Here is a 26,016-nt window from a genome sequence, read left to right as displayed (position 1 = left end):
TTTTAATTATGTGGGGTGAGCAAATTGCTCAGTAGGTGACACTTAAGACACGCTTCTTGTGTCCCCGTGAATCCAAACATAGAATAGATCAATGGGAATGGGGATCATACAATGACGGGGTAATACAACATTCCAACAAACTCTAATACAAACAATGCAATGCCATGGAATGTAAATGCATGCCGATGTCGCCCCCCATTCTCTTTTTCTCAAAACCATTTCTTTCAAACATTTAATATACCCCGCCCTTTGGTGACCCCGCAGCGACACGAGAGGAGGATTGGCTAGTGTCCCTGACCCTTGGTACCCCCACGGCGTCATTATGGGGCCCAGCTAGCTCAACCACGCTAGGGCGACTCCCTAGTCCCCTCTAGGCTATATTAACACTCTGGCCCTTTGGTACCCCCGCGGCGACCGAGTTTTCATAAAGCCATTTCATCAAATCACTTTCCCAAAATTCCCCCTTTTTGTTTCAAAACAAATTCTCCCATTTCATGCCCAATGTAAGTGCACGAGTGCATCAATACCATGAATATATTCATTATTTCACAACCAACTCAATTTAAGTAAGCAAGGCATAATTTCACAAGAATTTCTCAAGAAATATCAACATACTGTTATACAACAATACATCTAGCATAACGAACATATTTAAATCATCACATAGGCGAATTTTCCACATAAAACATTTAATACAAGTTCTCACATAACCACATACATATGTTCTAACTACTTTAAACTACAACTAGCATAAATAAGCTTGTCTTGCAACAATTTAGAAGATATAATTCACATAGGAGCAAGAAAATTATGGTTTAAGAGCCCATACCTCTAGATTGAGCAAAACCCTTGAAATGGGTCTCTAAATTCGAAGTCCAAAGGAAGGCCAAAAGCTGAAATTGATGGTACTCACGCGTAGAGCTCGTCGTGCTCTCTGTTTTACCTCAAACGGCACCTTAATCCACCAAGTATTGAGAGAGAAATCTTGCTTCAAAGATTTGGTTGAAAAAGGAAAACAAAATACAAGATGAGAAAAGTGAGAGAGAGAGTTACGGGAGTGAGGAATGTGAGAGACAAAATGTGGTCTCTAGACCACTTTGGATGGAAGTGGTGGATCCCACAATTTTTTTTTATTTTCTCTTTTTCTTTTGTCTTTTAATCCCACACCACATACACATGACTAAACATCACCACATAAATGTCACACAACCATATAAGTTAAACTATACAAAATGCAAATGGACCCAACCACAATCCCGTACGCAACATGTGAAAAGACAGAATCACCCTTGCGTCAACAAAATTTCAGAAAATTGAAAATTGCTAAAAACTGGAAACGTTACAATTTTGTTGCAATTAACCCAGTCCGGTGATCAACTGGTTGAATTTGACCGTGAAGAAGCACATGACGGGTCACGTGACAACCCAAATTTCTTTAAATGACCATACAACCCATTATAAAGCTAAAAGACCATAATGCCCCTTTTAGTACATTAAATCCCAAATAGGTCAGAACCCTAAACTCATTTTTCATCTTCAAATCTCTCTCCATAAATTCCTCATTCATGGCTAAGTGGAAACTGAATTCTGTGGCACTATCTTCCTCGATCAAATCCCAAATAGGTTAGAACCCATAAAGTCAATGAGCTCAGTTGTACTGAATCGGTGGCTAACGAACAAGGGAGGGCTAGGCTATGGATAAATTGGCCGGTGGAAAAGATGGCAGAGAGCTCGGATGGTGGAGCTCTGACCGGCAAGGTTGGTAGAGATGGATGGCGGGCAAGAATCGGTCGGCTGTGGAGAGCTTGGTAGTTGGCTCGGCTGTAGAGAGCTTAAGGATGGTGAACTCACGGCTTCTATAAGGGTGAAATGACGGCAAGTTCATGCTTCATCACCAATTTCACAACTCTGAGTGCTTGCTTCATTGGGTAGTTTGGGGAATTTCACTCTCTCTGTATCAATTTTTGTATCAACACATCTTCTGGTGTTCAGCCATAGCAGCGTGCTTATCGCCACCGCCACCGCCACCGCCAATTCAACCACTACATTCTCTATCGTCATGGAAACCCAAATAATTCATCGCGTAAAACCCAAATAATTCTATCACCAGAATATAGTGTTGTTGTTGGGTCGTGGAGCTGCAATAGTGGTGGCGTTGCTGATCTGGTTGTGATGGGTTTTGTTGTGTAAATATGATGACGACGCCGATTTGGCTGTGTTTGGTTTTGCTGTGCAGATGTGGTGACGACACCAATTTAGATGTGGTGGTTTTGTTGTGTAGATGTGGTGGTTATTCACCTAAACGATCTGCAGCGGCCGCCGCGGTGGTGGTCTAAGGCAGTGGTTGTCGGTGAGGATGGCAGTGGTGATGGCACAAGTTATGACGGTGGTTAATTCGTTGGAATATGGTATTGTTGGTGGTGGTTGGGGAACAGAATGGTGGTGGTGATGCAATTTGGTTGCTAGTGGGTTTGTTGCGTATATTAAAGGCCGCCGCCGGCGACAACTTGTAACAGTCGATAGTTGCGATAGAAGTGGAGATGGAGATCGATATATAGATATAGCGTCCTCTCCATCGCTGGTCAAAGATGTCACATAGGAGCTATTCAGCAAATTGTGGTTGCTGATATTTTTAGTGAAACGATGTAGTTTTATACAAAGGGTAAAATTGTCTTTCACTATTTTTGTTATAACCAATTGGCCGGAGATGTCACATCGGAGGTTAATTGCAAAAATTTAATAGTTCAATGGGACAAACTGTAGTTCAGAGGAGTTAATTGCAAATAATCAATACTTTAAGTGGATTTTTTGCACTTTATCCTATTAAATAGAGAAAAGTGCAAAAAAAAAACCCCTGTACTATTGGCAAATTTGCAATTAACCCCCTAAACTATCAAATTGCATAAAACCCCCTGAACTATACAAATTTATTGCAGATCACTCCATCCGGCCATCGGCCGTCCAGAAATGAGCGCGTGAGAATCACGCGACAAACAAATTAAATTTTTTGGACAATAACGCCCTTTAATGTATGAAAATACCAAATTATCCACTGCCAAACACCCTAATTATGCTACTATCAGCTTGGGCCAAACACGCCCTTATAAGAAATTTTAACGCCAAACACACCCTTACACATAACGCCGCTCTCCTGTTCATTACTCCATCCCAGCGGTGAACACCTCCATCGTCCGTTCATAGCCACCATCGCCGCCACCACAAATTCTTCTTCCCCCAAAACTGAGATACCTCTCGGATCCGAGACACGGGTTGATCAGGCCCAGGCCCAAACCCGAGGGATATCAAACAATTAAGGTATTTTAAATCGAACACAGAATACAAAGTGAAATACGAAATAATTTAATAAGCTGAAAGAAACTAAAAGGAAATCATTGTATCATAATTAATCAAATCCGATAATCCAAAACTCCATAAGTTTACAACTCGAGAATCCATCCATTGAACCCCTTATTAAAATTCTCAAACCAAAACTGAAATAATAGAACTAAAATCCAAAACTATCATAGAGAAGATTTTTACATAATCGGAGAAATGAATATCTGTATCTGCTCTGCCCGTCCAAACTCTAACCCTGGAACTGACGAACACCTGAAAAAAAAAGGAGTGGGTCAGGCCCACATGCAAGTCCTGATCTACTACAATCCAACAGTAATTCGATACGCAGATACATCCTAGGAAGACTCAACAATAGCTAGAATAGTCCATATATGTATATAGTACACACTATAGGACGCTCGCTAGTCCAGTAGGTCTGTCTCAGCCTGAATAGAAGGCAACATACAAATACGCACCCTAAGGTGGGCATGAGTACCTAGACCTACCAGGGAACAACACCTATGTCCAGTTATCCATCCTAAGCAATATACGCGCCTTAACCATGGTCATGAGACTCAAGCTCATACCACGACACCATATAATATATATATATATATATATATATATATATATAAAGTCCGTACTCCTCCTAATACAAAATACCATCCATCTGTGTAGTGGTCTGATATATGCATAACAAATCCATCCTGAAACCATAGTAGGTCATTCAATTCTCAATTGATATGACACAAGTAGGTGATGGACTTAACATTTATGATTAATCCATACCTTAATCCAAATTTAGGTAGGGCTCAGTGTCTGAACTAGTCCGTACCTAGTATGACACCGTCCCATACCAGTGCATACCATCCTCCAGTTTACGTAGTTAATAACACAGTATAATTATTTACTAACCACATCCTAGAATAAGTATAAATATATTTTAGCCTGTATACAACCAATTTATGCATCCAATATAAGATTTAGAATCCCAATTACAGTCCGCTAAATTGATAAAGTAGGATTACACAATCTACCTCTCCAAACCATACCATAACTGATGCAATGTAAAACAGATTTTAACACCAGTTAATCCCAACTAAACATACTTGTAACTATACAATACTATGCTTATAACACAACTACAAAACATGAATTATAATTCCAAGTCATGCAGAGAAATTTAAATTACTAAAGCAGTAAGCAATTACAAGTTTATGCCAGACCTTTCTTCCACAGGTTTACTTTTAGGTTATCCCATCCTAAATTTTGAAATGTAAGCTTGCTTTTCAACCTTTTTATAAGTCTTAAACAATGCATTATATCCTCCAGTAGCATTTAAATAGTTTTAGAAAACCCATTCTCAGCGAAACAGCCCATAAAAATTAAATTCTGTGCGTTTTAAGATGGAGCAGGCTCTAAAATTTGGAGCCTGCTCTATTTTTCTCTTGGAGCTGGCTCTAAACCACTTAGAGCCAGATCAAAGACACTTGGAGCCGGCTCCAAGTCTTTGGGAGCCGGCTCTAAGGAATTTGAGAGCCTGCTCTCTTTTCCCTTAGCAGCCGTTATCCATTCCAGCTTCATCTTCTCCAATTCCGGTGATTACCAGAGCCTCTGTAATATGTTTTAATTCTTATTCTAGGTTTAATCTCAGTCCTAGGTACATACTTAACCACTGATATTCAATGATAGCATGCATGGAACATAGGTTTAGAAGCAACGATCACGAAACCGTAGTCTGAAATTTTAAGCAACCCACAACAGATTAATTTGGTGAAATTCAATACTGTGTTAATTACGTATTCAAGGGTTCGTTTAATGTCTCAGACCAATCCTCAAACATAAATATATATTCACAATAAGAATTTAACATAAGATTTAAAAACAATCCGCAACAAGATTTCAGTTAGCACTTTTAAGCAACACTAAAACAGATTAATTCAATGGAACTAAAAAAAACTGATTTAAACATGCATATTAGATGAATCATAACATTCGTGTCATCTATTTTAATCTTTGATTAATCCCTGAAGTCTTAACTAGGCATGCATAAAACACGAATTAACGGGAGAGAGAAGAACAGAGACTTGCCTCTGAGAGTTTGAATTAAAACTCTAACTGTCGTCTCTATCAACTCCTGCAACGTCAACTTGTTGTTATCAACCTCTACCGCTCCTAGTTAAATCCAGAACTCCTCCTTGAATCCCTCCCTTAATCTCCTAAGGTTCTTTCTGTAAATTACTCAAGCTCCCTCTCTGTTTCTCTGCCGTCACCACTCTCTGTATGACTCTGTTACGTGAATAGGGTAAACAAACCCTTGGCAGACGTATACTTATATTTATAGGTTTTACGTGAAACCCTAAATTAAATCATAAACCAACTATATGTCGGCTCCAACCCTAGACACGATGAAAAACATAAAACCCTAATTACCAAACCAGTGAAATCACCTAAGCACGTAATTAATTAAACTTGAGAAATACATTTAAATTAATGTAACAAACCAAAAATACAAATTAAGCAATTAATTAAAGAAAACACAATTTAATTGAATTAAAACAAAGTAAATCAAATAAGCAAATAATTAATTAATTAAAACAAGTAAATAAATGTATTAAAAATGCACATAAATAATTAAAACAAATTCCAAGACTGTCCTTTAAAATTAGGGGTATTACAAAAACAAAAATATGTTTTGGTTGCAAAGATCTAGAATTGGAGGGGGAATTGATTGAAAGAATTAACACAACGGCTGCGAGCTTGGCTTCGGATGATGGCGGTCGGCGGTGGAGAGGACGGCGACGCCGATGATGGAGATTCCGTAACCCTAAAGACTTCTGATTCGGAGAGTTCCGACTCAGACTGCGACTCAAAGCAATTGGCTGGTTTGGCGGCGAGTTTCAGTCTTCGCCGAGTCCATGTTGAGAATGGAACTCGAATGATCAAGGCGAGAGAGGCTTTGCGTTATGAAGCAGAGAAGCGGCGAGTCGAATCGGAAGCCGAAATGACTTGGATGTTGTTGCAGACTCAGTTGCAGATTTCATCATTTCATTTGGGGGTGATTGTTGGCAGCGGTGGCGATTATGGGTTGAAATTGGTTGTGGGGGTGGTTGTGGGTGTAATGGGGTGGGCAGTATTGGTGGTGGCGGCAGTGGCGGCCGGGTTCAATGGCAGAGATCCGAGTTGGACTCGGTGGTGGCCGAGCTTCGAACCAGTCGTTTCTACCAACACCACCTCCCTAACCCGTACAGCACCATCACAGCTCCGCCAACGCCGTCTCCACCTCAACCCCATCGCCTCAACACCACCGCCACCCATCTCTGCAAATATTCAACCAAAAATAAAAATAAAAAAATCCCTATCTCTGCAAACCCATCTCGGTGGTATGGTTTTTTGCTGCCGTCAAACCCAGAAACGGCGCCGGCTAAGACAAAGGACAACGGCACAAGGAGTTACTGGTGAGGCGGTGAAGACGCGCTGGGTGTGGCACAAGGAGTTACGGGAGACCATCACCGTCTGCGCCGTCAATAACACTGGGGTGTCAAATCTGCTCTCGTCGTCTGCCGCCGTGAAGAGGTCAGCTGTAAAGAGGTCGTCCAATGAGAACTCGGCCGTGATGGTCCATCTCCACCGCTCGGGTCTCTACCGCCTTTTCTTCTATTATTCGCGGGACGCGTGGGACATGTTGGTGATCTGGAACGCCGACAAGGACGATGTCTGCTTGCCGTCGGTGTCGCCGGTCAACGACAACATGAACGAGGTGGCGCCATAAATGGCCGGCAAGATCGATGTGCTCCCTCTCCTCTCTGTGTCTCTTTGTGGTTCTTTTACTTCTTCCAATTGCCATGGACGCCGCACAAAGATATAGTATATATATATGTGTGTATGTGTGTGTGTGTGTGTATTATACACACACACAAAAATAGAGAGAGGGAGATAAAAACGACGTAGTTTTGAATAAGGATAAAACTGTCTTTTATCTTTTCTAGTGGCTTGAGTGGGCAAATTGCAAAAAAATGAAAGTTCAGTGGGATTTTTTGTAGTTCACGGGGGTTAGTTGCAAAACCTTCATAATTTAAGAAGGTTTTTTTGCACTTTTCTCTGTTAAATATGATGAAATTAAAAAAATTAGATATTGATCTATCCTATATCTTAAAAAAGGTAGCAGAATATTGCTTTAAAAAGGCCTCGTATCTAGTTTCATATGATAATGACTCTTCTTCTTCTTCTTCTTCTTCTTCTTCTGTTTTTTTTCCTTTTCTTATTTTTTTTTTTTTTCTTTTTGGACAGCAAAAGATCCAAACTGGTCGATTTGTTTGATCCATATAAATTTAACTCATCAATATATATATATAAGTGTTGGCAACTTCAGGGTGAAGCATATCTTGATTTTTATTTAATTTCATTTTTCAATTTCATTTTTGTTTTTTTATTTACATAACAATTGAATTGTTTTCATAGATTTGACAGGTAGGTGATTTGTTGCAAATAAAAAATCGAGTATATGACGCAATTCTCAGTTTCTTACAAAGGATGGAAAATTTTAAGGGAAACTTAAGAGGAATTGAAGGGAAAGACATGAGCATTAATTTTTGTCATTTTGTTTGGTTGAGCATAAAGAAGAAAGAGTCGAGAGAAAAGTACAATTGCATGCTTGACCCTTAAATGTTTCATAATAGAAAATAAAGTTCTTTAAGAAGGGTAAAAATGATAATTAAAAAGAAAAAATCAAATATGCTTTCCTTCTTCAATTTTCAGGAGGAAGACGTGTATATATATATAATGAGCCTTGAAAGGGAATTATTTCCTCCTCTCTTCTTTCACCTTCTTCATCATTTTTCTTCCTACCAGAAAATTGCGACATGGACTCAATCGAAATTCTGTGAACAATGCCTTGAATACAGCATAATAGAAACATGATATTCATGTAACCAACTCTTATGTAATTAAAAAAAAAAAGTTGGATTGTTATTGCTATTGTTATTATAGAGATTTTGTGAACAATAATACTAGAGGTCTTGTAAAAATCACAAAAAAAGTGCATAAACCTGTGACGGGATTAGTCTGCCACAATTCAGAGTACAGTAAATTGCTCGTACTTTTTTGGTTGGTGACTTGGTGTGGGTCTACTTTTATAAGGGGGTATTTTTTAGTAAGTTGTCAACATTTAAACTCTTTTTTTTTTTTTTTCTTTTTTTTTATAATTGATTCCCATCTCAACTACTTTATCTGTTCGTTGACGCTAATTACTCTACCTTATCGTGAGATTGACTCGTTTATTCAATTCCCTCCTCTATCAACTTGCATTTTTGAGATTATTTGGCTAGCTCATTTGAAATGTCCCTTTGTAAATTGCAATGCAATTAGAAAGCTCCTAAACAATTTCCATCATAATCAATTGCTAGTTATAAAGGCAAAAACAGAAGAAAATGACAGTTTAATTACCACTCACTATGCCATGGACTCCTTAATTCTTCTGTCAATTCCTTCATGTCAAGCAATCCATTGGCAACAACATCTGCTCATTTTTGACAATATGCCGATCAAGATTTCTCTCATCTTTCTAATCCATTCATACCCCATTTCATTCGTGTCCTCTCCCCTTTCCCATCCATTAAATTCTCGCCAACTTTCTCACCAAACAATCAGTTCTCCAATGAAAACACATATCTATAATAAATGAACCTGCTCAGTCAAAGCTAGGACTGCCAATCACTCTGTATTTCATGTGCCATGGCTGGGCCTGATCAGCCCATGCTCTTTAGTCCCCTACCCAATACCCATTCAACTTTTGTCGACTTCTGGTAAATTCTCATGTTGAATGGTAAACAAGATGAAATTTATATTGTCACGCTAAACTCGTCTCATCTTGACAATTTGAGGAAATGATCCTTTCTAATTGCATCATTTCCGTGGTGAGGATTGGGACTTCATGTTAAATCACTTTATGATATGACCCTTTGAAGGCCCAAACACGTGCCTTCCACTTTCTAATCTTCTCTCCGCGAGATGCTCTACTTTTATTCTCTATGTTTCAAATGCACGTCACTTCTACAAACGTATACAAACGTACCGTGTTGGTGTTAAACACGGGATTGATGAGTTTTATATTTTTTTCATTTCAAATTAAGTGTTGTTATTAAAAGTTGTGATTCAAAGTTTTGCATCAGGTTAGTTGGCTAAACGAGAAAGCTTGACAGAGAACTCGAACACTAGTCTCGAGTATGGCAATCCCAAACCTCCACCATCACTGCTAATCATAGTTTGTTACTACTTGTATAAAGTATAATTCACAGTAATGACTTTGTGTACCTTCGTGTTGTTTAGGTGGTTTTACAATTAGATTTTAGGAAAATGTTTGGCGGATGTAATATTTTTTTATTATTGGGGACCATAGTGTCCTCCCTTCCCAAAAATCCCTATTATTTGGAACATTTTTTACTCCCCGAATTTGTGAATTTCATGTACGTAGTGAGGATTGCGGAACATAATATTAAACAATCACACATCTTTGTAACCATCTAAAATATTTTTAGACAAAATAATATAAGAATTGAAATATTTAGGGCGATTTTGACATACGCTATGATATTATTTTTTTGATATGAATATTTAAATTTGGGTACATATGATATTTGAAATAGTTGATATTAATTTAAAATAATTTATAATATATTAAATTTTTTTGTTCCAAACTCATATCACTAAATTTGTGACATTGTGTGCCAAAATTGTGACGGAGAAATTAAAACAAAATTTAAAAATTTTCAAAACAAATTTTTATTATCAAACATGATTTTAATTTATACTCAGAGCATTTTTACGATAAAAAAATTATTTTAATATTGACCAAAAATATAATACTTAAAAAGCAACACAAACAAACGCATAGAATGCCAAACCGCCCTAAGTTGCAAAATGTGATATGAATTGTATCAATTTGGATAGGACAATGGTGGGGTAGGACAATGGTGGTGATGTAGTCCAAAATAAGTTCTGGACGGTAACAATCTCAGGTGGGGTAGGACAATGGTGGTGATGTAGTACAACTTGCATTGTGGTGGCCACATCGTTTTCATACTATAATTATTAAGTAGTTAATACTATCCTTAGTCGTGATCATCAAGGAGCACACAACCTTACACAAAAAGACGAAACTCTTCGCCTTTCAAGGATCCCGGCCCACACTTGCATATTAGAGACCTCGAAGGATCCAGCTAGTTTCCTCTTTGAGTCTTTGTCTTGCACGAATATATATATCTAAAAAAAAAAAAAGGAAAAACGAAAAAGAAGAAAAAAAAAAGTGGCAAGTAATTATAGCATGAGAAGTCGTATCACGAGTACGAATAAATCCATGGCTTACATTACTTTTCGTACTCGATACGACTTCTTATGCTATAATTACTTGTCTGTTTTTTTTACAGTGATATATATATATAATACAATGTATTAAAAACTTTGAAAGTCCTGTTACAGACCACAAGATTAGGTTTTGGGTTTCGTTCTCGATACTTCTTATGCTATAATTACTTGTCTGTTTTTTTTACAGTGATATATATATATATATATAATACAATGTATTAAAAACTTTGAAAGTCCTGTTATAGACCACAAGATTAGGTTTTGGGGAGAATTCAAATTACTCGTGTCCTCACAGATTAACTAAATCTAAAATCAAACCGATTCGTGGAGATTATCAATCCGAATCAAATCGAACCGTAAAATAACAGATTAGTTCAATTAGACTTTTTCAAATAGCCCAATATAATCATATTGTAGTTATGCTCAGTCCAATATATGATTATATTTTACTATTTTAGTTATGGCTCAACCAAACAATAAATCTGTCAAAACAATGTGTTGTAACACATTTAATCTAAAAAAAACAATAAGAAAGTGAGTGATGGAGATTTGCAAAAAAATTTCAGATGTTATGGTAGTAAATTAATAATATGGTTTCTTCTAGAGATGAGGAACAAAGAGAGAGAGAGTCGATAGACATGCAAAGAGGCAGAGGCTAGGAGTAGAAAACCTAGGGTCAGATACGCTTATGTAGGGCTAAAATTTAAAAGCAAATAATGAATAAAAAATAAATAAATAGAAATAATATATTACAGTATACATATAAATTATATATATATATATATATATATATATAAAATATAATTCACAGATCGGATCGGTTAATGGATTGGTTCAGTTTTTTTCAAAGTTCAATCCGTTAACCGAACTGCTCATTGCGGATTGCTAATTTTTAAAACTATCACTGAACTATTAGATCAAAAAACCGAACCGAACCGAACCACACGAATCGGATTGGTTCGGATCGGTTTGACAGATTAGCGGATTATTTGAACACCCCTAAATAAAATATTACCCAAAGGAATAACTTTATGTGATGCAACGCCGCCAGTCGAATTTAGATAGGTACTGGTAATGTATATCACAAAATTTAGAAAATTTTCTTAAACCCTCGATATTATATAACATTAAACTAAAATCTTATGCTCCTACTTGTTATGATAATTTTTTAAAAATATATATATATCAAAGAATTATAAATAAATATATATAACTTAAAGAAAAAACTAGAAAAATACTAGAACTATTGTTTTCAATCCAATAGATGAGGTGAGTTCGAAGCAGCACTGATCCGACACGTGTTAAATATCAATACCTCATGGACTCTTTTAGATTTGTTTTCGACACTTCGTAGTCGTGTCTATAATTTAAATATGATTTTATTAGTATTATTATGGGTGCTTGGTCAAAACATTTTGGAGACTTAGTCTACATTTTTCGGACACTCAACTACACTATACTTTGTATTAAAAAAAACATATAATAATTTTAAAAATAACATTATAAACATGAATCAAAGTGTCTAACTACTTTTAATAAAAACAAACAAAAACAAAATTGACATTAAACAAATGCAGTAATATAAACAAAAACATAAAGAAGATAATTTGTAGTAATATCGTATATAATATAATAAATTTTTTATATATTCAAAAAGTTTTCCCTCTAATCAATAAATATATAAATAAATATTTATATTTATATTAATTGTGTCATATTTTATTTTTGGGTAAATTACATTGACACCTCCTGAGATTTTGGTCAACGTCACTTAGTGGTTAATCAACGACCTTTTTTTACATTGACACCCTTTGAGATTTCAAAAGTTTGCATTAACTCCCCCTCCAATCCTACGACACACTATGAAATTTAGCCATTTAACTTGTCAACATAGGCACAAAAAATGAAAATAGACCATACTAGCCTCTCCACCTCAAACACCTACCCACAATGCTGCAACCACCACTACCACCACCTCTTCTTTCCTCTATTCCTTCACACACACACACACACACGTGTATATATACACACACACATATACGTTTATGTATGCCTTCCAACATGTAATTATTCGTCAATACAAATCCACATATTTGTATATATATACATATATGTATATATACACACACATATATATATTCAATTGAGATCGGGTGGAAGAAGTGGTGGGAGTGGCGGTGACATGGGTCTCACATATTGGGTAATGGTGGCGATGGTGGTTGGTGGTAAGAATGAGTCGGCGTGTTTGAAGTGGCGATGGTGGGTGATGGTTGTAGGGTGAATGTTGTGGTGGTGGCAATGAGTGGCAACTCCATAGCTCTCTCTCATCATTGTGTCTGCAATTTAGGGTTGGTTTATTATATGGTTAAATGTGTTGCAACTTCTCAGCATAGGGATGGCTTGTATAATAATTTGATACGGTTAATATATTTTTAATAAAAATGAATGGGTAACGTACACTGACATCCCCTAAGGTTTGGGATAAGGACATCCAGATAAAAGTTTGTATATTTTTGGACAAAGACACCCCCTGGTGAAATTTATCATCCAAACAAAGCCTTAAAACATGTGAAAAGTCCACTTTACCCTTCACTATTTTATTAATTTTAATTATAAAATATCAAAATACTTAAATGACCAACTTACCATTTTCATCTCTCTCTCTTTATGTATATATATATATATACAACCAGAGTCACCACCACCCCCAACCTCCATAGTCACCACCCACTAAAGAAGACGCCGAAGAGGAGCTCTGCCACCGCCACCTTCTCGACCTTGTCGGAGCTCGGCCTCAGTATGGGCGAACTCGGCCTCTGTGAATCCCTATTGTAATAGGAGAGATCATCGGGAGAGATTGGTGATTTCAATGGTGGCCATAGATTCCGACGCCGGCAAAGCTGTGTCCTATAGGTCAACGAACAGATGGTTTTGGTGTAGTGGGATCGCTGCCGTGAAGGTATCAAGCAAGGGCTCGAATGCTTACCTTCGGAATTTTCGATAGTGTTCTCGGAGTTGAATCGTCGACAGAGAGATTCCATTTAGCTCCCGAAAATGACAGAACTAGGCACTTGCTTGGAAATTGCTCTGGCTCACCTCTTCTAAGATCTCCCCATTCATGAACCATTTTATAACTGAGGAGTAGAACTCAAATTTAGGGATTTTGTTTCACCCAACGAATAGGGGGGGATCATAGCCTCTAACGCTGGGGATATGTTAGTAGGTTGAGGTTAAGTGAAATTGACATCTTGTAGATAGTATTGTGTGGGCTAGTGAGATATATATTTATATATATATAATTATCTTTTTGTGTGTGTGTGGATATATATATGTATATATGTGTATTAAAAAAAAAAAATTGAAGGATAAAGAAGTGATTGGGTTGAATTAAAGTCGGCTTAGTTGGTGTTAGGGCTGCGAGGAGAAAGAGAGAACGGAGACAGAAATGGGTAGAGGATAGAAAGGTCATTTCAACATTCAAATTGGTCAATATAAAAGTCAAAGGGCAAAAATGTCAATTCATTACCATTGGGATGTCTTTGGTAGTTGTATCAAACTTGAGGGGGTGTCTTTGTCCCAAAATAGGATAAGTTGCATCTGTGTGTCCTTTTGGCAAACTTCAGGGAGTGTTAATATACTTTACCCAAAATGAATTAAAAATTAGGGACATTTATGACATTTCAAATAGTAAGAGTGTCAATATAAAAACTTCTGTTAACCAACCGCTGAGTGGCGTTGACTAAAACCTCGGGGACATCAATGCAATTTTCCCTTTATCTTTTTAAAATTAACATATTAACAAATAAAAAAATGAGTGAAGTGCAGAAAACACCTATAATGTATACTTTCTGCAGTACTTTTACCCCTTATTTGAAAAAGCGTGCAAAAAACACCCCTATTCTTTTCACATTATGCAAAAACACCCCTCAAGAGTAAATCTGACATAAAATCATATTGCAATGCCCACTTTATCCTTTTACTATTCCAAAAATGTCCAAAAGGTGTTTTATGCATTTTACATATATATATATATGCCCACCAGTATAATAATAGTTGGTTTAGTCTTCATTAATTAAAAGGGTTTCAAGATTTTATCATCATCATCATATATATATATATATATATACACACACACCCACACACCAATATAATAGTAATTGGTTTAGTCTTTGCACAATTTTCCATACTAAACAATTTGACTTCATTAATTAAAAGGGTTTCTTTGCTTCTGGAAAAAATAAAAATAAAAATAAAAATAAATTAAAAAGGTTTCAAGATTTTATCATCATCGTCATGTCATTGGAAGAACTACTCCAATTAATTAATGCAATGTCATTAATAATTTGTAAATTGAGCCAAAATCCATGAAATAATTCATGGTGCAAATCAGTAATTATTCTTCCCATAATCACAATAAGGGTTTTGATCCTCAAAATCGAAAACCCAGATCGTTAACACGTTGCCAGAGTAAAAGAGGACCAAACTCAGGAAAACGTCGACGGAGGCAGGGGTCATCTCTCAATCACCTTCCTCATCATCGTCACCGTCGCCACTGAGGCTCCGACTACAGAAACCACCACTACCCCAATGGACTCAGTAGGGCTTCTACAGACGGCAAGTCGTTGTCTTCACAGATGTTGTAGAAGAGGAAGAGGTCGATGCGGCTCAATATTCTGATTGCTGTTGTGGTGGCGATTGTCTGACAACGCCGTCCGCGGCAGTGGAGGGAGAGTTCATCTTTGGAGACAGAGGACGACAACGATGATGATGATGATGATGAATTTGGGAAACCTTGATCTGTTGATTCCACAGGGTTAGGGTTAGGGTTAGGGTTGCTGGGGTCTTGAAAACAAAAATTGATTCCTTGAAAACACATTATATTTGTATCATATTTGGTCATTTCACAAAGTAATATATTTTTATATATTTTATAAAATTGCAATTTAGTTAAGTATACTTTAAATATGTCAAGATGGATTTATCTGCACAAATTAAAAATTCTAGGGGTATTTTTTGAACATCAGTAGTATGATATGGCCATGTAAACATATCACAGGAGTGTTTATCGCACTTACCCTTAAAAAAAAAAAAAAAAAAAAAAAATTCCAATTCCTCAGGGACGATTCCCTCCTCTTACCTTCTCGACAGCCAATCAAATTATCGAGCTTCACTGTGTACCTTCCACTCCGTTTATATCCATCTCCCATATTCCATATACCTTCGATTCTCTCAATAATCTTACCCCACTCGAAGCGAAGAATATATACGTACATATATATCTATATATCTGTATATAATCTGTATATGCTTTCTTGCAATTAATTCTAGGGTTTGTTGCAAGACCCAATTGTTGAACCAGTTCTTGATCAATCAAGTTTGATTTTTTTTCACGATTAGGGGTAGGGTTCTTCAGTTCAATCCCTTGCTCTGACACCATGAAGGTTCATCCAGCTCCGAGGAAGCGGAACATCACGCTGCGATACGACGTCGCTTCGACCCTCTCCAACGCACTCGCTAGCCGGCAAAAGAAGCTCCGAAGACTCCCTCACATATTCGCCAGAGTCCTCGAGCTTCCCTTCCACTCCGACGCCGACGTTTCGGTTGAAGAAGCCTCCGACTGCTTCCGATTCGTCGTCACCACCGACGACATCGGAGACGGCATCAGGGCCCACGCGATCGAGATCTATCCCGGGGTTACGAAGATAGTGATCAGAGGAACCGACGTTCTTGATTCGTCGCTTGATGAATTGGAGCTCGACCTTTGGCGGTTTCGTCTTCCTGCGTCGACGCGGCCGGAACTGGCGACTGCGGAGTACGACGACGGAGAGCTCGTGGTGACGGTGCCCAAAGATTTGAATTTGGTCGGGGCGGATGGTGGTGTTAATGGGAATCGAGAAGAGCTTTGGGGGGAAGGGAACGGCGGAACGGGACGTCTTCTTCTTGTACAGTAACTAATACACTTCCCTTGCTCTCAATTTGCTTTCCTTGTTTCCTGTAAGTTAAATTGTCGTTTGAAAAATGGCATGAAACATTTTCAATTGCTTTGACAGTTTGATGATTGTTCAATGAAGAATTGCCTTTCCTTAGTTATTATATTTGCTCCATTCCACTTATTATGCTTTCTTATAGTATGCTTGAGTCTTGCTTTGATTTGGGTTCTGAATATTTGTGCATATTTGCGTGTGTGTGTGCGCGCGCGTGTAAGAAAGGAGAGAAAAATATTTTATCTTTGAGAATGGTTTATTAATTGGTGAGGCTTGCAATAGATTTTGGTTTTTGGAGTATAGTACATCAGGGAAAGTTTGTGGTCCAAAAATGTGTCAATATCTTATTTTATCAACATTGATCTAATGATATGTGTGTGAGAGGGCCTAGTTGTAACATTATGCTTTGACCCTTTTATAATTGCTTTCTCTTCTTGAAAAGTATGTTTTCCTTGGAGTTGCTATTCTTTTAGGAGGTGTATATCATATGCATTCTTGGAAAATCTAAGAAGGGCACTTTGAATGCAAAAGCACATTGTTAATCATTCTGTTTTAGGTTGAAAAGGAGCCAAATCATTGATAATATGTTTTAGTATGTGCCCTCCGTTCGTTTACATTTTTATATTCTGTCTTCTTTCTTCACTGAAACAACACCCCAAAAAAAGAAGTTAAATCATCTTGATATATATGTGCAAGGTATATTTACAGGTGCAATGGTAAAAGTTTGGACCGACAAGTATGAGGATGTGGATTCAAGCATGAGAGTAGTCATTTTGTGCGAAATAATGCTAAGGATAAGATTTGTCTCCAGTTTTAACCTTCCCTTGTGTAGGGAGAATGGTAATATCTGTGTAGACTTGCTTGGGTTAAGTTTCCTCTTATAAATATATTTCTTTCTTTTTTTCTCATCTCTCAAAGTGAATGTCTTCAACTTGTTAGCAGTTTGACAGGTTCACAAACATTCATGTGAGGCTACTGTGTGTCACATTAATCTTCTCTAAAAGTGCTCAATAAAGCTTCTTTAATTATGGAACCTGTTGATTTCTATCAGCTATTCAGCTTCAGTAATTGTAAATTTTATATTTTGGGTTCCTGTATTCGAGTCTTTAGGTTCGTGTATCCGGTACTTCTCCCTAGAAATGTTGCCACTGCAGCATCTTCTCTTTAATTATTAACTTATATTTTCTTGTATTGCACCCTTGAAATGTTTATGACTAAATTTCCTTCCAAAATCGTATCTGTTAATTTTTGTTTAGTTGCTCTTTCTTTTGTGTTTTTCTAATTTAATAGAGGGAAGAAACCAGAAATTCTTAAGAAACTGATGCAGTTTTAGAAGAACAAGATGAAAATAGGGCAGTGAAAAAAAAATGCAGAGGAAACTAATTTGAGATACAAAATGCAGAAGGCACAAAAAGCAATCAGATAATTTCCTTGCAAATAGGCGTGCAATGACAAATTCAAGATTTTTGTTTGAAAGGAGGTTTCTCCAACTTTTTGTGTGCTATATTATTGGAGGCAGAGAGTAATAGTATATATACAGTCTAATCTGCATGGAATGATTAGCATTGGCTTTTCTTTCAATACCTGTAGAGGCCTTTAGAGTGAGGATTAAATGTTTTTAGTTGAATTAAGGGATAAGGTAATGAGGTCTGTGAATTTATGAACGAGGACTCTACATCCACATTCATTTAGGAATAGTGAGTTGTCACTCATTTAGGATTAGTGACTTCTAGTCTCTGGCCTGAAGCCCGTCTGGCCTCCTGAGGACTTCAAAGCTGAATTACCCAGATGTCAGTAAGGAATTCCGAATTTCACAACTTGAATTTGAGACTCTTGTTTAGTCTGTTGTGAGCACCGTGGATCCTTACCTGCTTATATAAGAATAAAGATGTGGCATTTGGTCCGAAAGTTTCAACAACGATAAATTCTGTTGAACTTCTAATTTTAATTTGGGACATTGCCATTGCCATTGCCATTGCCCTTGCCCAAACAATTTCCCGGTTCATTTGATTTGCTTTAGGCTGAGGCTTTATCAATCCTCCTTTTACAATGGAGACAGAAGATTCAACAGAAAAGTTGAATAACGGGAATGCCACCATAAGCTAATTTCATATTAACTTCTTTCTGTAGAGTTGCATGGATTAGGATATATAGCATTTCCATAATATTGCATTCTTCTTTCTATTATAATAATTTCCCGCAAATGCCATGGTTGCTAGTTATTAGAAAATGGATCACCACGGGTGATCTTCAGGAAAGTAGTCTGTTTGGCCATGTTGTTCAATGTAGCATGAGCATTGGGTCCTTATGCCCCATTCCAGTGGTTTTTTATTTTTATTTTTAAAAAATCTCCTATGTTTATCATTATCTTCTATGTTCTCTTCTTTTTGGAGGGTTTTGATGGATCATGTGGTCATTGTGAATCTTCTGACTGCATTTCTTTCCTTTGTTCTCTTTCTCCTTTCTAGATGTGATAAAAGAAGTGGGGTCTATATTTGTTTTGTGTGGCCTTTTGTGCGTGCCATACCACTGTCAATGACTTATTCTCATCCTTGTCGACACCACAAGCCATAGAAAGTGGCCAATTCAGAGTTAGGAAAGACAAAGGAAAGTGTTTGCTTTTATTCCGAAGTGAACTTTATCTTTGCTTTTTTACCTTGTAACTTTTTCTTTTCCTGTTCCACTATCGTTGGATCATTCAACTGGAATAAGCATAAAGTGTTTGTCAGTTCAATGGTCTGTTTTCACTTGCATTCGAATATTTGATAGATATTGTTGAGGGAGAAATTTACGTGGTTTGATACGACATTATTTTCCTGTAAGAAGAGAGTAGAAGATTGATGAATCTTGACGGCACCGGTGTGGTGCCTGTCAAGAGCTCTCCGACGATCAAGTCAGTTATCGGAGGTTTAAAAGAAAGGCAGGGATTTAATAATCGTTTTTTGACGTACCTTTATTGACTAGTAGGATCTCATTCTTATAGTCGCTTTTCCTCAGTTCATTTGCGAGATCAGAAGAGATCCGCTTGTGCGAGATCAGAGGAGATCCGCTTGTTGTCAGATTTGTCGTGGATATGATTTAACCCTTTTGACTTCCTCAAATTGTGCCAATGTTATCCTTACCCTGTTGAACCACGTCATCTTTCATTATCCTTGATAATGAAATATTATCATTCTTATCCAATGGAAATATCATCGTTCGAAAGTCGAAGAGATCTGACGGCTGGTCAACACTTAGTTGCCTATATTGTTAGGTTTAGGTAGGTTGGGTTTATTTTTTCCTAACAGTTGCCCACCATTCCCAAGCTTGCTCGTTTAACTCTGGGAATGTGAATTTTTTTTTTGCCCTGGGTACTGTTCACTTGAACAGTATTTTTTTTTTTTTGCCCTAGGCACTGTTCATGTGAACAATAAATTTTTTTTTGCCATGGCCACTGTTCCCTCAGGAAAAGTGCCTGCGGGTTACTGTTCATGTAAACAGTAATTTTTTTTTTGGTACCATTGGGTACTCTTCTCTTGGGTAATGTTCTCTTGTGTAATCTTCCCAATGGTGGAATTAATACAGATACCAAATCAAGGTTCTGTTTTGGAAGGGCATGGATTCAAACCCATGGTCAATGACTCTTAGTGATGTAAAACTGGATTTTTCTTTTGAAAATCCAATATACTAGTTGTAAACTTCATGGGATTTCAGTCAGCCCATCCCTTTGGCAAGGGATTAAATTTTACGAGTTTCATTCAACTCGTCACTCTTTTAATAAGGGAACGAGTTTCACTTAGCTCGTCCCTTTAGTAAGAGAATTAAATTTTACGAGTTTCACTCAGCTCGTCCCTTTAGTAGGGGAATTAGGTCTTACGAGTTTCACTCAGCTCGTCCCTTTAGTAAGGGAATTAGATTTTTGTTAAGCGTCGGGAATGCCAAGTTCTACTGAGCTAAGCATGCTTGATGATTACTTTCTTATCCCTTTTAATAAGGGAAGTATATTTGCTCGAGCATTGTAAGCTCACCCTTTAATAAGGAAGTAGTCAACCCTTCGTCTCTTTATCGAGAGAAAAAAATGAAGTTGACCCTTCGTTCCTTTATGGGGGAAAGAGGTATAGTCTGAAGGAGAGTGACCCCTTTAATATGAGAGATAGTCGTCTCGTCTCTCTAGTAAATGAAGGAAGCTTTAATTATCTCACCCTTCTGTGTAGAAGAAGTAGTCGGCTTCTTGTCCCTTTAATGAGGGAAGAATGTGTTGTTGGCCCTTGGTCCCTTTAATGAGAAAACCTTTAATAAGGTGTAGTCAGCCTCTCGTCCCTTTAATGAGGGAAGAATGTGTTGTTGACCCTTGGTCCCTTTAATGAGAAAACCTTTAAGAAGGTGTAGTCAGCCTCTCGTCCATTTAATAAGATAAATAGATTATTATGAGCTTAATATTACCACATAGGTAGATAACTGAAAACGTAATATTTTATTGCGTAAAATTTGAGGGTCATCCATCTCATTGGTGATGGTGACTTTATTGGAAAACAAAATAACACGTGAGGGAGCTACCCTCTATTTAAAATGATGAACTGAGATGTCCCCAGTCTTATTTTGAATGACTTGATAAGGCTAATTCCAACTGTGAGACAATTGTTAGTCGGTATACTTATTTGAGTCCTCCTCACGATATGTCCTATCGTTTTGGCTGAAGAATGATTTCTTATAGCTGGTATCCTTTTCATCCCTGGTGAGAGGGGCTGACCTCTTCTCGTCCTCTCTTTCCTTTCCCTTCCATGCATTCATGGCGTCTTCAGCGTTCATGTGTTTCTGCGCTCTGATCAACAACTCTGCCATGTTGGTGGGAGGTTTTTTAGATAAGGCGAACAAGAATCTGGAGATTTGGAGTCCTCCTATGAAAGCGGTCAAAGCCACCTTGTCGTCCACCTCTTCTACCTGCTACATCTCTGTGTTGAATCGGGTGATGTATTCCCGGATCGACTCTCCCTTCTGTTGCTTCACGATAAGCAGGTAGGTGGCCGACCTCTTATGCCTCTGACCTGCAATGAAGTGGCTGACAAATTACTTACTCAGTTTTTTGAAGGTGTTAATGGTTTCTTGCTTCAGCTTGTTGAACCAAACTCTTGCCGATCCCTTAAGTGTAATGGGAAAAGCTCGGCACATGATTTTATCTGGCACGGCGTGTAAATGCATAAGAGCTTGAAAGGTCTCCAGGTGATCGAGGGGATCTTTGGTCCCATCGAAGCTTTCGAACGAGGGCATCCTAAACTTACTAGGCAGGGAGCATTTCATAACGGCGGGGCTGAACGGTAAGTTGATCCTCTGCACCAGGTCATCTATGGCGGCAGGACCTTTCCCTTTCATAGCCTGCATTACATCTTCCATTTTCGCCTTGAGATCCTCAATCTGTAGGTCAAAATAGGTAACTTTCTCTGTCTTTTCCTTAACATAGAAGGTTGTGCTTGTTTGAGACTGGGGATTCCGCGGAAGTGGGGAAGGAGGTTCTCTGTGTCGATTTCCGACTTGGCTTTGTTCTGCCTCGAACTTGTGAGAATGATTGTTTTCTCGGTCCTCTTCGTTTTCTCCCCCATCATTCAGATTGGGAGGATATAGGTCGGACAATTCTTGTTGAGGTAGTGGTCCCGCTGGGATAAGATGTTGCAGGATCTCTGCATTTTGCTGAATCAACTGGTCCATACCCTGACTCAGAGTTTGGACCTGTAGTTCTAACGTTGCAAGCCGTTCTTAGTCATTCGAGATGTCTGGGTGTTCACCCGACCCTTTTCTTTGACTGGATCCCTACAACGATATTTCTTTTTCAGTTACCATACCGGACCGCAAGTGCATATACCCAACCGAGTAATTTATTGATTTAAGGGAATCGTCATTTCCCACAGACGGCGACAACTATTTAGGTAGAAATCAACGCGGTCCGATACGACACCGTTTTCCTGCAAAGAAGAGAGTAGAAGATCAATGAATCTTGACGGCACCTGTGTGGTGTCTGCCAAGAGTTCTTCGACGATCAAGTCAGTCACTGGAGGTCTAAAAGAAAGACAGAGATTTAATAATCATTTTTTGACGTACCTTTATTGACTGGTAAGATCTCATTTTTATAGTCGCTCTCCCTCAATTCATTTACGGGATCAGAGAGATCCGCTTATGTAATACCCCTAATTTTAAAAAGATAGTCTTGTTATTTATTTATTAATTTTAATTGTATTTTTAATTATTTAATTTTAATTGTATTTTTAATTATTTAATTGATTATTTGACTAATTACTTATGTGTTTAATTGAATTAGGTATTACTTGATTATTTGATTATGTGTCTATGTATTATTTGTATTTGTCTATGTGCTAATTATTTAATTAGATTATGTGCTTAAATGGTGTTTTGATTAATTGTAAATTAAATGTTTTATTTTCTTTAATTATTTTATTTTTCTTTTATGGTTATGGTTAGTAGTCATTAGCCAACCAATTAAGTCACATGGACTACTTGGATAGGAGGTTGGATCGGTATGGATAATTACCCATGGGTAGGTGTGTATGTATATATATAAATATATATTATATACATATATAAAAGAGAAAGTAATTTATTAATTACTTTTATAGTAACTTGGGCAGTAATATTTAATCTGATATATATGTTTTATATTTAAATAATAAAAATATACATAGATTTGATACGTGTTATGTTTTAAGGTACTTTATAATATTATGGTAACTTAAGTATTATTGGATAATCCATTAATAAATAATGGGATGTGTATAATTTATTTATTTAATAAAGATATACATAAATTATATACGTAACATATTTTACTTATTTTTTTTTTAATATATATAAAAGGAAAAGTAATTTATTAATTACTTTTATGGTAATTTGGGCAGTAATATTTAATCTGATGTATATGTTTTATATTTAAATAATAAAAATATACATAGATTTGATACGTGTTATGTTTTAGGCTACCTTATAATATTATGGTAACTTAAGTATTATTAGATAATCTACTAATAAATAATGGGATGTATATAATTTATTTATTTAATAAGGATATATATAAATTATATTCGTATCATATTTTAGGTTACATTATAATATTATGGTAACTTAAATATTATTCGATAATCTGCTAATAAATAATGGGATATATATAATTTATTTATTTAATAAGGATATACATAAATTATATACGTAACATATTTTACGTTACCTTTTTTATATTTTAATTTTAATTTTTCTTTATTAAGTTGACTTGGAATGAAATTAGGATTAGGGTTAATTTTCTTTAGCCTATATTTACATAAGTATAAGTCTGTAGGAGGATTCAAAAATATAGTACGAGATTTTATATTAGAGAGAGAATGAGGAAGAGAAAAAATGAAGAGAAAATCCTTTAGAGAAGAGGATCTAGGAAGAAGAAGTTGAACTTTCGATCCGAAAGTTTAAGGCAAGTTCTTCCTATATCTCTTTCCCTTTGATTCGTGTTTCTGTACATGCCTAGAAAATTTCAGGATTTATTAAACACATAAAATTAAATAATTATGCATGTTTAATTGGATTAGAACATAGGTTTTATGAATTTGGTTTATATATGTTCTTGTGTTATGAATTGATAAATGCATGATTTTGATTTAATTTCTGGTGTGAATTTTTACATGTTTAAATTATTTATTTTTCATATATGTGGAATGATGGATCGTAGAAACATACTTAGGATTCCTAAACTTTAAATAAGAACTAGGTTTGGGTTTAAATAAATTTAAATAGACTCAATCATAATGATACTTGCTATTTTGAATGTTTTAAACAAACTAATGGATTTAGTCTTTTAAAATGTTTTAGCAATTGAGATTAAATGTGTAGGATGAATTGGTTATGGAGAATGTTTATTTGACGGTATAATAAAATATCATTATGTATAAGATTCAGTTTGTGTAGGACATATGATATAGGAAGCTTAAATAAATAATAAGTCATTCCTATTTTGTGATAACTTGATATCATATTATCATAGTTATTTCTGGATTGTTTGATGTATTTACTTAATCGTTACATCAATTGTTGGATTGTGTGGTTTAATGCACCGGTATGGGACGGTGCCATTCTAGGGACGGATTAACTTATCAGTTAAGTCCTACCTATTTTATATAAGGGAATGGATTAACTAAAATGTTAAGTCCTACTTATATTCAAGTCAGGTCAGCTGAACAAGTTGAATGACTTATGGAGAATTAATTTATTATATAAGAGAATGGATTAATTAAAATGTTAAGTCCTACTTATATTTAAGTCAAGTCAACTGAACAAGTTGAATGACTTATGGAGGATTAATTTATATTGGATAGGATGGTTACTAAATTATATATATATAAGTATGGTGCCATGATATGAGTTTGAGTCTCAGGATCAGTGGTTAGGGCGCGTATATTGCCAGGGATGTGTAGCTAGATATAGTGTAGTTGTGTATCCTGATAGGTCTAGGTACCCATGCCCAATATATGTGCGTTTTGCATGTTGCCTACTATTCAGGTTGAGACAACTCTATAGTCTAGTAAAGTTGCTTTAGTGTGTATATATATATATATACAGATTACTAGTTACTGTTTGGATTGACTAGGATGTATACGTGTATCAAATCTCTGCTTGGACTGTAGTAGAGTAGAACTTGTTTGTGGGTCTGACCCACCATTATTTTTCAGGTGTTCGTCAAGAGTAGAGGTTGTTCGTGCTAAGCGGGGATTAGTCTATTTCATTCTTCCGATGCTACATAGGAGTTCCTTTATGATTCAGTTTCCTAATTTAGGCGGTTATTGCTGTCATTTGTTTAGTTTGAATTTTCTAGGGGTCCACACAGTATGGATTCCCGAGTTGTATTTTGCAGGATCAGTTGTATCAGAAAAGTTTATTAATTATTGGAAATATATTCTGAGGGTTATTATTATATTATCATTTTAGTTTCTTGTTAGCATTTTATTTATTCTTCTTTATTCTTTTGTGCTCTGTGTTCGTTTATTGCCGATTTGTTTTTAATATCCTCGGACGTTCGGGCGTGGGCCTGACCAACCTGCATTCAGAAATCCGGGGGTATCACAGCTTGTGCGAGATCAGAGGAGATCCGTTTGTTACCAGATTTGTCGGGGATATGATTTAATCCTTTTTACTTCCTCAAATTGTGTCAAGGTTATCCTTACCCTATTGAACCACGTCATCTTTCATTATCTTTGATAATGAAATATTATTATTTTCATCCAATGGAAATATCATCGTTCGAAAGTCAAAGAGGTCTGGCGGCTGGTCAACACTTAGTTGTCTCTATCGTTAAGTCAAGGTAGGT

The 26,016-nt window shown here is 36.6% G+C and overlaps 1 protein-coding gene across 8 annotated transcripts; it reads left to right on the top strand.

The window, feature by feature from the left end:
* The first annotated feature begins 15,709 nt into the window (after positions 1-15,709).
* LOC132306909 (uncharacterized) lies at positions 15,710-25,647 on the top strand. Of its 8 annotated transcripts, none has more exons than XM_059804501.1 (2): positions 15,710-16,640; positions 25,382-25,647. In XM_059804501.1, the coding sequence occupies exons 1-2, from the start codon at positions 16,134-16,136 to the stop codon at positions 25,412-25,414; spliced, it is 540 nt and encodes a 179-aa protein (XP_059660484.1). In that variant the 5' UTR covers positions 15,710-16,133; the 3' UTR covers positions 25,415-25,647. The 8 variants fall into 8 exon arrangements, with proteins under 8 accessions (XP_059660484.1, XP_059660482.1, XP_059660486.1 ...); XM_059804499.1 differs by lacking the exon at positions 25,382-25,647 and adding an exon at positions 17,379-17,914 and having other exon boundaries at positions 15,710-16,645; XM_059804503.1 differs by lacking the exon at positions 25,382-25,647 and adding an exon at positions 17,379-17,914 and having other exon boundaries at positions 15,711-16,640.
* Positions 25,648-26,016: the final 369 nt, after the last annotated feature.

The sequence above is a fragment of the Cornus florida genome, unplaced genomic scaffold (assembly GCF_030987335.1).
Source record: "Cornus florida cultivar Cherokee Brave unplaced genomic scaffold, ASM3098733v1 CherokeeBrave_3.0.0_Hap2_Chr05, whole genome shotgun sequence".
NCBI lineage: Eukaryota > Viridiplantae > Streptophyta > Magnoliopsida > Cornales > Cornaceae > Cornus > Cornus florida.
Note: the sequence above shows the minus strand (reverse complement) of the source record. Positions and strands in the feature narration are given on the sequence as shown.

Bases quoted from the DNA above. Each gene is read 5' to 3' on its own strand.
- LOC132306909 (XM_059804499.1), top strand. From the start codon at position 16,134: ATGAAGGTTCATCCAGCTCCGAGGAAGCGGAACATCACGCTGCGATAC. The intron at 16,646-17,378 runs GTAACTAATACA...TATATGTGCAAG, and splicing joins GGACGTCTTCTTCTTGTACA to GTATATTTACAGGTGCAATG.